Source organism: Macrotis lagotis, chromosome 1, assembly GCF_037893015.1.
Source record: "Macrotis lagotis isolate mMagLag1 chromosome 1, bilby.v1.9.chrom.fasta, whole genome shotgun sequence".
NCBI classification, from domain to species: Eukaryota; Metazoa; Chordata; class Mammalia; order Peramelemorphia; family Peramelidae; genus Macrotis; species Macrotis lagotis.
Window position 1 is genome coordinate 221272819 of NC_133658.1, and position 13166 is coordinate 221285984.

At 34.7% G+C, this 13166-nt stretch overlaps 1 protein-coding gene across 6 annotated transcripts in view; it reads left to right on the forward strand.

Annotated features, from left to right (window-relative positions):
- The window catches only part of BIRC6 (baculoviral IAP repeat containing 6), a 309262-nt gene that overhangs the window by 152076 nt on the left and 144020 nt on the right, over nucleotides 1-13166 (forward strand). For all 6 annotated transcript variants that reach the window (XR_012473425.1, XM_074209682.1, XM_074209678.1 and 3 more), the window contains 5 exons: nucleotides 1598-1725; nucleotides 3314-3876; nucleotides 10869-11044; nucleotides 11635-11731; nucleotides 11896-12090. Coding sequence is in view for 5 of the 6 variants with exons in the window: in XM_074209682.1 (XP_074065783.1) it covers nucleotides 1598-1725; nucleotides 3314-3876; nucleotides 10869-11044; nucleotides 11635-11731; nucleotides 11896-12090 (1159 nt within the window). In the remaining variant the exon portion in view is untranslated. The remainder of the gene's footprint in view (nucleotides 1-1597; nucleotides 1726-3313; nucleotides 3877-10868; nucleotides 11045-11634; nucleotides 11732-11895; nucleotides 12091-13166) is intronic.

The window sequence follows — 13166 nt, forward strand, 5'->3', positions numbered from 1 at the left end:
CAATGTTTTAATGCCAGTCAGGGACTATGGTGATAGGAGACAGAGGAAGCCAAGATGTCTTCTCAGATGCTCAATCCTTCACTATCAGAAGTGAGGCTCAACTCTGCCTTCCCTTCACTGCATGTCCCTTTTATGAAGGTGATCATCACTTCTATGAAAACAATTTTGTGTGGTTTTATCTTCACTTTTTATTGTTTTAGGGGTTTTTTTTTTTTAGATTTTTTTCAAGGCAAGGGGTTTTAAGTGGCTTGCCCAAGGCCACAAGGCTAGGTAATTTATTAAGTGTCTGAAGCCGGATTTGAACTCAGATACTCCTGACTCCAGGGCCTGTGCTCTATCCACTTCGCCACCTAGTCACCCCATTTTTATTGTTTTAGTTTTACAAAATTTCTCATGAAATTTATTTATTCAATTATTGACCTAATGAGCATTAAGGAAAATAATCTCAATCACTTACCTCAAGAAATGTTCATTTCTTCTGTTTGATCATCTCTTGCACAATTAAATTCTTCCTATATTTTAGTGTGCTGGATGTCCTTTTAAAACCAAACATAGGGGTGGCTAGGCAGTGGATAGAGCACCAGCCCTGGAGTCAGGAGTACCAGGGTTCAAATCCAGTCTAAGACACTTAATAATTACCTAGCCTTGTGGCTTAACTCCATTTGCCTTGCAAAAAAACTAAAAAACAAAGCAAAAAAAACCAAACAAACATAGCATTCAGTTTTATATTACCCTACTTTGCATTCATATTGTTTTCTGTTCTTTAAGGATATTGTTTTCCTCATTCTGCATGCTTCCCTCAGCATCAGTTAAAGGATATTCTAATGTTAGTGCACATTCTTCATTTCCTTGTCTCTTATGACCTACTTATATTCTATTAAGTTTGTGGAAGGACCATAATTCTTTTATTCACCCCCCCCCCCCATGGTTATACACCATATGGACAAAAATCAGTGATTATTATTTAGATGTATAAGAGATTGGCCTCTGTTCGTTATTTTCTTATGATATATATACACCAAGCAGTGAGGTATCCAGTTGCAATGTCTTGAGCATTTTTGACTCATTTTTGCTTTTGATCAGGATTTCTACTTGATTTCCAGGATGTTTGTACCAACTTTTAGCTGTCATAATTACATATTAGCATAGTAATTCTCATCTCCTAACCCCTTGAACTTTTTTCCTTAAAAAATATGTAATTATGAGATGATGTTTTGTCTTATTACTACTTTCACAAGAATTCAGATTCAGTTCTTTTTGCTTAACATGTATGTGATCTAAAAGTGAGTGCTATTAGCTTATTAAAAGCGTGAAGAAGAGACTCTTCAATTAAATTATAGGATACTATGAGAATGTGTTATTTGATCCAATCAACAATAAGATATATTGAGTACAATATGCTTGAAATTGAGTAATGTGGGAAATTGAGCCATTTAAATCACTCATCATAGTTTTAAATCTGTAAATAATGTATAAACTCTTGCTATTAAGTAATTATTTGATGCTAAAGTTCCCATATGAGAACTGTGTCTCTTTGTAGCATGAAGCTCTATCTCAATTCTTAATATAAATATATTTTTTAATGATTTTCTTTCAGGTTGGACCTACAGCTACACAAGCTATGCAAGAATTTCTTACGAGGTTACAAGTGCACCTTTCTTCAACATGTCCTCAGATATTTAGTGAATTTTTGCTAAAGCTAGTTCATATACTTTCAACAGAGAGGTAAAGCATGAATTTAAAAAATTGGCAGTTGATGACATTTTCATAAGATTCATCCTGATTCTTTATGTCACACATAAATAATAGCTAAAAGTTATACAACATTTAACTTGTTTGTCACATTTCATGTCTGTACAGGAAAATAATCTAGTTCAATCTCATTTATTTTTTAATGAAATTTATGACCATGGAACTAAATTGAGATGACTGTTTTCAGTATATTCATGATAGAACTAAGATTTAAATTCACCCACAGTAACTGCAAATCTCATAGTTTTTGCCATGCATTGCTCTTTTTTCATGTTTCCATTATCTCTCACAGTCTCTTTATTATGGTAGGTGCATAATAAAATTTGCTGTGTGGAATTGTGTGTGTGTGTGTGTGTGCATGCACATATATGTGTGTATATATATATACATGTATTTATATGTATGTAAACATATTTGTGTTATATTTGTTCAAATGTTAGAATCCATTCTTCATTTCCTTGTCTCTTTTGACTTGGTTATATTCTATCACCTTTGTGGTCCACATTCTTTCAATCATTCCCCATGTTTATGCACCCATGACAAAAATTAGTAATCAATAATTTGATGTATAAGAGATTGTCCTCTTGTCACTGATAATAACTACAGCTTGATTCAGTTTATTTTTTAATTATATCTTGTATTAATGGTTTCTTAGTTCCCGTATTTTGAAGACATTTCTAATAAATTATTATGCTGCCGTCCCTGTCCAAAAGGAACTTGTATTCTATTTGACCAAAGTACATATTTTTCTCAGCACAATGGTGAAGATCTTTGTTTCCATCTCATGAGGATCAGCTGAAGAAATAGTATATGTGTGGCCTGTTGAGCCAAAACTGGAGAACTTAATAATTTTTAATTTCCCTGGGAGGCTATTATGTTTAAGATGAATTGGATAAGACTCTTCTTGATTATGCTTTGAAAGCAGGATGAGGAACTATGTTGCCAAGAGTTACATAGTGACTTAATGTCAGGGGTGAAATTATTGTAAATAAGAACTATGTAAAGGGGGGATTGGACTAATTTGGGTTAGTTCATGATCTTCTCAAACCCCTGTCCTTTCCAAGCAAAGGCTTTTCGGAATGCTTAATATTTTTTTATGTAGAGAAGTTCTGTTTACATGTTGTCCTACGTTGCCACAGAGGTCTTTTTCCACTTTTACATTCTTTGATTCTGATACTTAAAACCAAATATTAAAGAAAGAGGAAGTCGGAGTAGTTTTCATTTTGAGTGAATCTTGGTGCTTTCCCCCTCCTTATGCAACTACTTTTCCTAAGGCTTTCTTTTCCATCTCTTCTTCTTGTACAAATTATAAAGAACAGTCTTCTAGGTTGTCTAAAATTTAATTTTAAAATAAAAAGAAGGGAGCAAATGGAAAAGAACCTTCTAATGAATTTAAAAGTTCTACCTACGTCTTAAGCCAAATTGCCAAGGAAAAAAAAAGTAGTTTGAAATATTGCTTTGTACTCATTTCATATGTGCTCTTTTCATATATTATTTTAAGTCGTCTCTTTAGAAATCATTTAGCAGTATGCATGCTTAAATCATTTTTCTTTTATTACAGGGGTTCTTTTCAGACAGGCCAAGGGCCTCTGGATGCACAAGTGAAGCTTTTAGAATTCACACTGGAGCAAAATTTTGAAGTAGTTTCTGTCAGCATTATTTCCGCTGTTATTGAATCCATTACATTTCTAGTGCATCATTATATCACTTGCTCTGATAAAGTGGTATCTCGCAGTGGATCAGACAGTTCAGTAGGTGCTCGTGCATGTTTTGGGGGACTCTTTGCCAACATAATTCGTCCAGGTGATGCCAAAGCAGTTTGTGGAGAAATGACAAGGGATCAGCTTATGTTTGATTTATTAAAACTGGTCAACATTCTGGTACAGTTACCACTTTCAACTAATAGAGAATACAGTGCACGAGCTCCAGTGAGTACCAGTACTACAGATAGTGTTTCAGATGAAGAAAAAGTCTCAGGAGGCAAGGATGGCAACGGAAGCTCTTCTAGTACCCAAGGTTCCACTGCCTATGTGGCTGACTTAGTGTTGGCCAATCAACAAATTATGAGCCAGATTTTGTCTGCTCTGGGCCAGTGTAATAGCAGTGCCATGGCAATGATTATTGGTACGTATTTTGTTGTTGTTTTTGTTATTTCTTGATCATTTTTAGTAACAAAGCTAGATGGATGTTCTTTAGACTGTAGAAATGTATGTTATGATAAATGGTGTTTCTGGTAGCAAAACTGATTATTATTATGGATTATTAATCGGTAAAAGCATTGAGAACTATTATTCTTTTACATTTAAAATTCCTTTGAAAAAATAGGTATTGCAACTTCAATGACAAAATTTTTTCTTTCCACAGTAAATTTAAATAAACAATAGCAGTAGATTGCTGGGGAAAAAATAAGCCTAGAAGCAAAGTATTACTATCTGGAAACCGTCACCTTTGTTTTTTTTTTTCTTACTTGCAAATAGTTCATTTATGAGACACAAACTATTCCTATATTAGAAATCTGCTAATGTCCTTACATGCAGTATTTTCAAAATTGCTGCCTGCTATTTAATATAAAATTTTCTTCTGATTTATTTTCTTCAGTTAAAAAATTAAAATTCTAACTTTGTTATATTTAAAATTTGCCAGATTTACTAACAGAAGCTTCTTTAACCTATTATTAGGATTGCCACAGTTTTCTAAATAATTTTTAAACTGAAATGTTGTCTTTTAAAATGTAGCCCTCCTTTGATCCTGTTATCTTGTTCTTTCACACATTGCTGAGCATTTGAAAGGAAAAATAGTATATTTGATTGCTTTTCTAATATATAAATATATATAGGTTCTTTGATATGTCTCTTATTTCAGTCTAGTAAATGCTTACTTTGTGTAATACTCCTTATGCTCTAATTATCTTTGTATTTGAATTTATTTTTGCTTATGAAATTTTCATGCAAGTAAAACTCATCCATATACAAAGAGCTAATAAATATACATGACAACAAAGTACTCAGTTCTGAAAGTCAAGGTTATAGTCTCTGTTCTATGTATACAATCCCCTACTCATAGTAACTAATAAATGCTTAATGCCCTCAGAATATCAATTAATTGCATGTTCCTTTAAACTTTCTGTTTATTTTAAAAATTTATTCATTTGGTTTTTGCAAGGCAAACAGGGTTAAGTGACTTTTATCCTTACTTATACTAATGTTTTGCAGGTGAGCTCATATTGTAAACCAATGTTAATTGTACTGGCAAAAAACAGATAAAGTGATTAACTATGAAGTGATTAACTCAGCAAATTCTGAGATCTTTTTTGTTATAGAAAATTCTTTCCACAAATGAAAACTTGATTATACATCTCTTAATCAGAGAAATCCTATTAAATTTACTGAGGCTCAGAGACTGATTGATTTTTCTCAAAGGTCCCTCAACTTAAGTAAGTGTAGGAAAATTTCATAACTGATTCCAGCAACCTCTCCATATTGCTATATTATCTTTCCATTGATTTCTATTCATAGGCGAGAAAGATGATTAGATTCAGTTTCTATACTTTTGTTCAGTTCCCATTTTGCTTAAACTCAAAGTTTATATGCAGTGTTTCTTTTCTTTATCCACTTAACTTAAATCTCCAAATGGTTTGATTTATGTATACAAAGGTCATATTGAATATATTTTTGTCATTTTTAATAAGTAATTTTTTGTTCTAAGATAGATTTTATTTTATTATTGTTTAAAATTATGGTCAGAATTTCTTCATTTTTGAATGGTGTTTCCATTTAAAGTCCTTTGTTTTCTTTTAGTTTTAAAAACTAAAGAGATAGATATGTATACACAGATACCTGTTTATTTCATCTTTCCTTAAAAATCCCATAATATAATGATTTTTCTCCCCTCATAAATCATATACCCTTGTCTTATGCAGATTTTTTCTTTTTTTCTTTACTTTTTTAATATTCTCATTTTGTACATTTTTTTACATTAATAAAATATTCCTGTTTAAGAGTAAATGAAATACCCCTTTCCCCCATAAATATAGACTTGTTTCTTACTCTAGATGCCTATACCCCATTGAGTATATATGCTCTTTCCTCTCCTAGCCACCTTTAGTTCATTGTAATAAAGAAAAATCTTATTATGTGAAATCTCTTAGCCTATTCCTCCCTCTCCTTTTTCTTTCTCCCATTACATTTCCCTTTTGACTCCATTTTTACACCATATTTTATCTTGGAATTCACCTTTCTCCTGTGCTTCAACTATAAAAGCTCCCTCTACCTGCTCTTTTAACTGAGAAGGTTCATATGAGTATTATCAATGTCATTTTTCTATACAGGAATACATGCAGTTCATCACCAATAAGTCCCTCATCTTTTCCCCTTCTCCTCCAATCTCTATGCTTCACCCAAGTCCTGTATCTGAAGATCAGACCTTCTGTTCAGCTCTGGCCATTCCAAACAGGAACATTTGAAATTCCCCTGGTTCATTGAAAGCCCATCTTTTTTCCTGGAAGAGGACATTCAGCCTTGCTGGGTATTTGATTCTTGGCTGCATTCTAAGCTCTTTTGTCTTCCGGTATATTATATTCCAAGCCCTAGGAGCTTCCAATGTAGTTGCTGCTAAGTCCTGTGTGATCTTGACTGCAGCTCCACAATATTTGAACAGTGTCCTTCTGGCTACTTGTAATATTTTCTTTTTGATTTGGGAGTTCTGGAACTTGGCTATAATATTCCTAGGGGTTGGTTTTTTGGGATCTCTTTCTCAGGGGGATTCGTGGATTCTCTCCATTTCTATTTTGCCCTCTGGGCAATTTTCCTGTAGTAATTCTTTGAAGATGAGGTCAAGGCTCTTTTCCTGATCATGACTTTTAGGTATTCCAATAATTTTTAAATTATCTTTCCTAAGTATGATTTCCATATCAGTTTTTTTCAATGAGATATTTCACATTTTCTTCTAATTTTTCTTTTTTTTTTTTTTTTGGTTTTGATGTATTGATTCCTGATTTCTGGTAAATTCATTGATCTCCCTAAATTCTATTCTTTGTCGGAAGGATTTGTTTTCCTCAGAGAGTTTTCTTATCTCTTTTTCTATCTGGCCAATTTTGCTTTTTAAAGCATTGTTCTCCTCCATAACTTTTTGAACTGTTTTATCCATTTGACCTAAGCTGGTTTTTAGCATGCTATTTTCTTCAGCATTTTTTTGGATTTCCTTGACTAGGCTGCTGACTTCATTTTCATGTTTTTCCTACATCTCTCTCCTTTCTTTTCCCAGTTTTTCTTCCAACTCCCTCATTTGATTTTCAAAGTCTTTTTTGAGCTTTGTCATAGCCTGAGCCCAATTTCTCTTGGAGTCTTTAGATATAGGAACTTGTGCTTCCTCATCTTCAGACTGAGTATTTTGATCTTTCTTGGCCTCATTTGCAAAATATTTCTCAATGGTGTTCCTCTTTGTTCTCTGCTTGCTCATTTTCCCAGCCTTAGCCTGTTTTCGAGGTGCTTCCTGAGCTTTTGGGGCACTCCCACAAGGGTCTCAGTGTGTGAGGCTCTGTCCTCCCTCCTGGTCTGTGAATGACCATATGCACCCCCCTCTGCCATGGGGCTGAGGTGGGGGTGGGACCTGCTGTTCTGTTGGGGGGGGGGGGGCTAGACTGCGATCAGGATCTGAATTTGGTCAGAGCCCCAGAGTCCTGTTCCAGGGGCAGAGGACAGAGCTCTGCAGTCTCTCTTCAATCCCCTCCCTAGGTTCAATGGGCTCATGCCCTGGAGGCTTCTGCTTACTTGCTCTACCTGCTTCTGTTTCCTGGACCTTGGCTGTGCTGTTCACACTGCTCTCTGTGTGCCCTGAGGGCTGGGCTTCATGTGCTCACTCTGGCAGAGGTACCCCCCCCCCCCCCATTCTGTCCTCCCTCCTGGTCTGTGAATGACCATAGGCGTCCCCCCCTGCCACGGGGCTGAGGTGGGGGGGGGGCCTCGACTCTGATCAGGATCTGAATGTGGTCAGAACCCCAGAGTCCTGTTCCAGGGGCAGAGGACAGAGCTCTGCAATCTCTCTTCACTCCCCTCCCTAGGTTCAATGGGCTCATGCCCTGGGGTCTCCTGCTTCTGGGCTCCGCCTGCTTCTGTTCCTGGATCTGGGCTGTGCCGACCACTGTTCTCTGTGTGCCTTGAGGACTGGGCTTCACATCCTTGCTCTGACAGAGGTCCGCCTGCTGTTCCCCCAATTTGTGCCTGGTGCTCCCTGGGGGTGTAGCTCAGGAAACTCCCTCGCTGCTGTGAGCTGTGGCTCCCAGCACCCTGAGGCTGCTTCCCTGAGACTGAAGTTCTTTCCCTCTGGTGGGCCACTGCTCTGGCGGGCCGCTCCTCCAACCCCGGGGAGCAGAGCCTTTCTTGCTCTTTTCCAGTTTACCTTGAGTAGGAGAACTGCCTCACTGGGACCCTCTGTGGGTTCTGTCTCAGGAAAGTTTAGTTAGAGTCCTTACCTTAAGAGTTTTATGAGAGAGTACCTAAGAGAGGATCCTTTCTTGTTTCCATCTTGGTTCTGCCCCTTATGCAGATTTTTTGACACCTACATGTAGAATGGATTAGTTCAGATTGAGAATAGGACCATAGTGGAAGTTAGTGCACTAGTCCCTGTACTAGAATCTAGAACAAAATATTAGCAATGATGATGGAGAAAGGGTTACAGATATTTAGAGAATATATAGATATAATTGATAAGAATCACTAAGTTAAGACAAGGTGGGAGTGAAGAACAGGATCTAATAAAAGATGTTGTTAAAAGTAGTGACAGCCTTTCCACCCTTACTTCCCAAATTGAAATATGACTTTTGGAAGGGTGCTTTTGGTTATTGACAGAATAGGTAGAAATATACTATGAATGTTGGTTATGTGATACTGATATTTAGACAGAGAGAGTCTTGGGCAGCAGATAGAAAAATATTTAAAAGCATTTACATTGAGGTAATAATTATAGAGAGCAATCATACAGAAAGTGATGAATAAACAGTAGTTTAAGACAGAACCTCGAGGGGAACCTATCAGATAAGAGGAGAACTGTGATTTATAAATCATTAATGATAGTATTTTGCTCTATTGATTCTCATACATGTCAGAAAGTTTAAATTTTTAGTGAGTTTGATGGTTGTTATATATAATATGATCATATCCACTCATTTACAATTACATTATACTTCTATAATAGTGGTAATTGAATCCTCACTAACTTATATTGCCTATTTTCTCATTAAATATGGAGCATTCCTCCTTCAAAACCTTTGTAGATGAAGAGTTCTAGATCTTTTTCAGATCTCTTCTTTATGTCTATTGTATTATTTTTTTCCTGAACTTTATATGAAGACCTTTTATTTTTGTTTTCTTCTTGGGTCAAGTTATAGAATCAGATTTAGAAGTGACTAGAAAGTTTTATGTAATTCTACCTCTATTTGACTAGAAATTCTTTATATATCATGATGCAATATTCATCTACTCTCTATCTAAAGATCTTTGTTAACTAGAAACTGAGTTATTACCAGAAATCTAGTTTTTCACTGTTTGACAACTGTTATTATCAGAAATTTTTCTTATTTTTGCCTAATAATTTGTTTCACAACAATTTCTACCAAATGCTTCCATCTTGCCTTTAGGGTCAAGATTAAGTAACCTCCTCCTACATAATAACCTTCACATACTTGTAGCAATCCTCTTGTATATGATAACTTTTGGATACTTCACATAAGTAAGTTTCATGAAGGCTAAACAATCTACAATGCTTTTTTTGGTATATATCTAGTTTAACAACTCCTTTAAAAAAATTACTATTTATGGTTAATCGTTATTAGCCTCTGGAAATAGATGGCAGTAGCCTTGGACCTCATTTAGTACTTTCTCTTCATTTTATTAAGGAGAAAACCAAGACCACGGGTAGTTAATTATTTGCCTAAGTCTAAAAAAAAAAAGAAACAGTGATATGAGGGTATTGTGAACTTAGGTCTTTTTACTTTTAAGTCTTGGATTCTTTCCACCCAACAGTATTGTCAGGATCTACTCTAGCTATTCACTATTCTTCCTATAATGAAGTTTATTGTCAAGTCTTGTGTTATGGGCACTTATCTTGAGTAGCATGCTTCTTTCTATTTTGCATGGCATTCCATTCTTTGCTGTTTTGTGTTAGATTTGAATTGAAGTTTTAGATACAGTCTTGATTAACTTCGATTCTTATCAAACCACGTTGCCCAACAGGGACCTATACTTGATTGTTAGTTTTGGCCCATCATTTGTCAAGATTCCTGCAATTTCATTCTCATCTTACATATTCGTGTCCTTTTTTGCCATTGTTCTTTGATATTGCTGCATGACCAAGACCAAATCTCAGAAGCCTCTACTGATAAAACTTCCTTCTATGATGAAACAACATCAACAATAGCACTTATGTAGTACTTTAATATTTGCAAACCACTTGATTATCTCATTTTATCTTTATAACAGCCCTGTAAGGACAGTTGACATTATTATCTTCATTTTTCAGATGAGGAACCTGAGTAACTGGTTTTCAACTCCGGCTTTTCCAACTTTAGATTTTTTACTGTACCAACGTAGTTTTCAGCAAAACTTAAGAGTTTATGGATTTGATAAATGTTGATAGCTTTATCAAGTGTATAAATGGCCAAGTATAACCCTCTGTAGGGCAGCCCTGTGACATAACTGTTTGACCTGGTTATTTAATCAGTTCCAAGTCTTACTGCTTTATAATTTAGACTTCATCTTTCACTGTTAGGCAGACAATTTCATTCGAATGTTTATAATTAAAATTTGCCTTATACCCTCAGTAGTTTTATCTCCTTTTAGTGTAGTGTTGAATTACATTCCTCAAACCTTTTATCTTTTTGTTCCTAATCAAAAATCTAGTCACATTAGTAGTATATATTCAGTAATTTTCTCCTGTAGAAGGAACACTTGATAGTGTTTCTTGGAATGTTCTTTATAAACATGTTCTCTGTTTTCAATTGATAAAGGAAAATGCTATTTTTCAGGGCTACTTGGAAAATTGACTATATTTTAATGTAATATTTGTTCTTATCTCTTGTGATGATTGTGTTTTTAATGTAAACTTTGCTTTTTTGGTACTAGGTGCAAGTGGCTTACACCTCACGAAACATGAAAACTTTCATGGTGGCTTAGATGCAATATCAGTTGGGGATGGATTATTCACCATACTCACTACTCTGAGCAAAAAAGCTACTACTGTGCAGGTCATGTTGCAACCAATTCTAACATATATGGCCTGTGGCTATATGGGAAGACAAGTAAGTCCTCAAAAATCAAAAAAGTGGTTTGATTGATTTCTGTTAAGTATCACATTGTACTATGATAGAAACAAATTTTATTATTAAATCTTCATTCACAATTTATGATGAGAGAAGTAGTTTTTTTAAAAAAGGTATCACATTTCTGATTCATTTTCAATTCTAAAGTAAAAAATTAACAGGTAGTTCTCAAACAAATTTTCAAGTATCCTTTATTAGTATGTTTTATGTATCTGACTTTTTATTTTACTGTTATATATTTTTTTTGGCCTTGGATTTTTTTAACTACATTCAGAAACAATTCTTTTATTGTGAGTTTTATTTGAACTTTTAGCAATTATTTTACCAAATATTATGTGTAATAGAAATACCTCTTTTAAAGTGGAAATTCAATAAGACATTTAACAAACTTTATCTGGGTGTTTGTTGAATGATTTAAAAGGCATAAAACTATTGACTCTACATGGTTGAAGTATAAGTTTGTTGTAGAAATTTCCTACACACAGTTTTTAGATTTCTTTTTACCTTTCTCACACTAGATAATTTTCTGTTCTATACTTTGTAACTCAAATTCTTTATTTTTCTTTAAGGGCTCGCTTGCTACTTGCCAATTATCTGAACCACTTCTTTGGTTCATTTTGAGGGTTTTGGATACCAGTGAAGCATTAAAAGCATTTCACGATATGGGTAAGAAAAAAATCTCTCCTCCTGTTAGCAACTGTATTCATCTGATAGATTTCCTCATAAGAGTTTTTTTCAGATATATCATCTTATAAATGAGTGTTAATTTTTCTTATACACTTAGATATCTTTGGATCATATTAATTCATTCCCTTTGTTTTTTATTTTAGGAGGTGTTCAGCTTATTTGCAACAATATGGTCACCAGTACCAGAGCTATTGTAAATACAGCAAGAAGCATGGTGTCAACAATTATGAAATTTCTGGACTCTGGACCTAGTAAGGCGGCCGACAATAGTTTGAAAGCAAGAGTACTAGCTTCTGAACCTGACAATGCAGAAGGAATACACAACTTTGCACCTTTGGGTAAGAGTCTGTACCTTTCACAACTTTGTATCTTTGTGCTAAGTTTGATGGTGTCCCTTTATTAATGATTGTTTTAAATGCTCATGTGACATCAATGTCCCCCATTTTTGCTGGTTCAAAGATCTCCTTTTTATTACAAGTGATTAACAATGAAAGCTGCAATGAAACAGCATAAGGTTTGACAACTGGAACCATTGTTGATGAATATGAGGGATGTTCTAATTTGTTAGCTCTGGTAATTTGGAAAGTGAACTGACCTAAGAATATGTTGACTTGAGCTCTAGTGCTTGCACTCTGCTAATTGTGGCATAGTAACCTTGGACAAAGGACTTAAGCCCTTTTATATTTTCTTGATCTATAAAATGAATAGCTAGTATTTGATTAGATGTCCTTTATATTTCTTTTTATTCTGTATTATCTAACTTATCTCTTTATTTCTTAATTTTCCCAAGTACTAGCTACCTGCTAATTAAATGACATGGCATTAGCATTTTCCCTCATTTTTAGTAGTCAGTTTAATTATAGATAGGTAGTTGTTGAATGCAGTAAACTTTGGCAGTAAATAATTTCATTTTTAACTTTTTGGACAACTCGGTTGACCCTAAAATTCAGTTTTTAGCAATAACAATTTTTTTTTTAGGTTTTTGCAAAGCAAATGGGGTTAAATGGCTTGCCCAAGGCCACACAGCTATGTAATTATTAAGTGTCTGAGGGTGGATTCGAACTCAGGTACTCCTGACTCCAGGGCTGGTTCTCTATCCACTGTGCCATCTAGCCACTCCAGTAATTTTTTTTCATAGATCAATTTGTGACTTTAGTCTTTGAATCAAATCTTGGAATTTTATTCAGGAAGACCTAAGTTCAAAAATTAGACCTCAGACACTTAATAGATGTGTGACTCTGGGGAGGTCACTTAACCACTGACTTACCTCATCTTCATATGTAAAATAAAATCACTAGTTTCACTCAACCCCTGAGATTATTGTGTGAATCAATCAATAAACATGAGTTATTTATTTATCATGTGGTAAATGGGATACAATAAAAGGAGCTCACAGTATAATAGGAGAGACAAT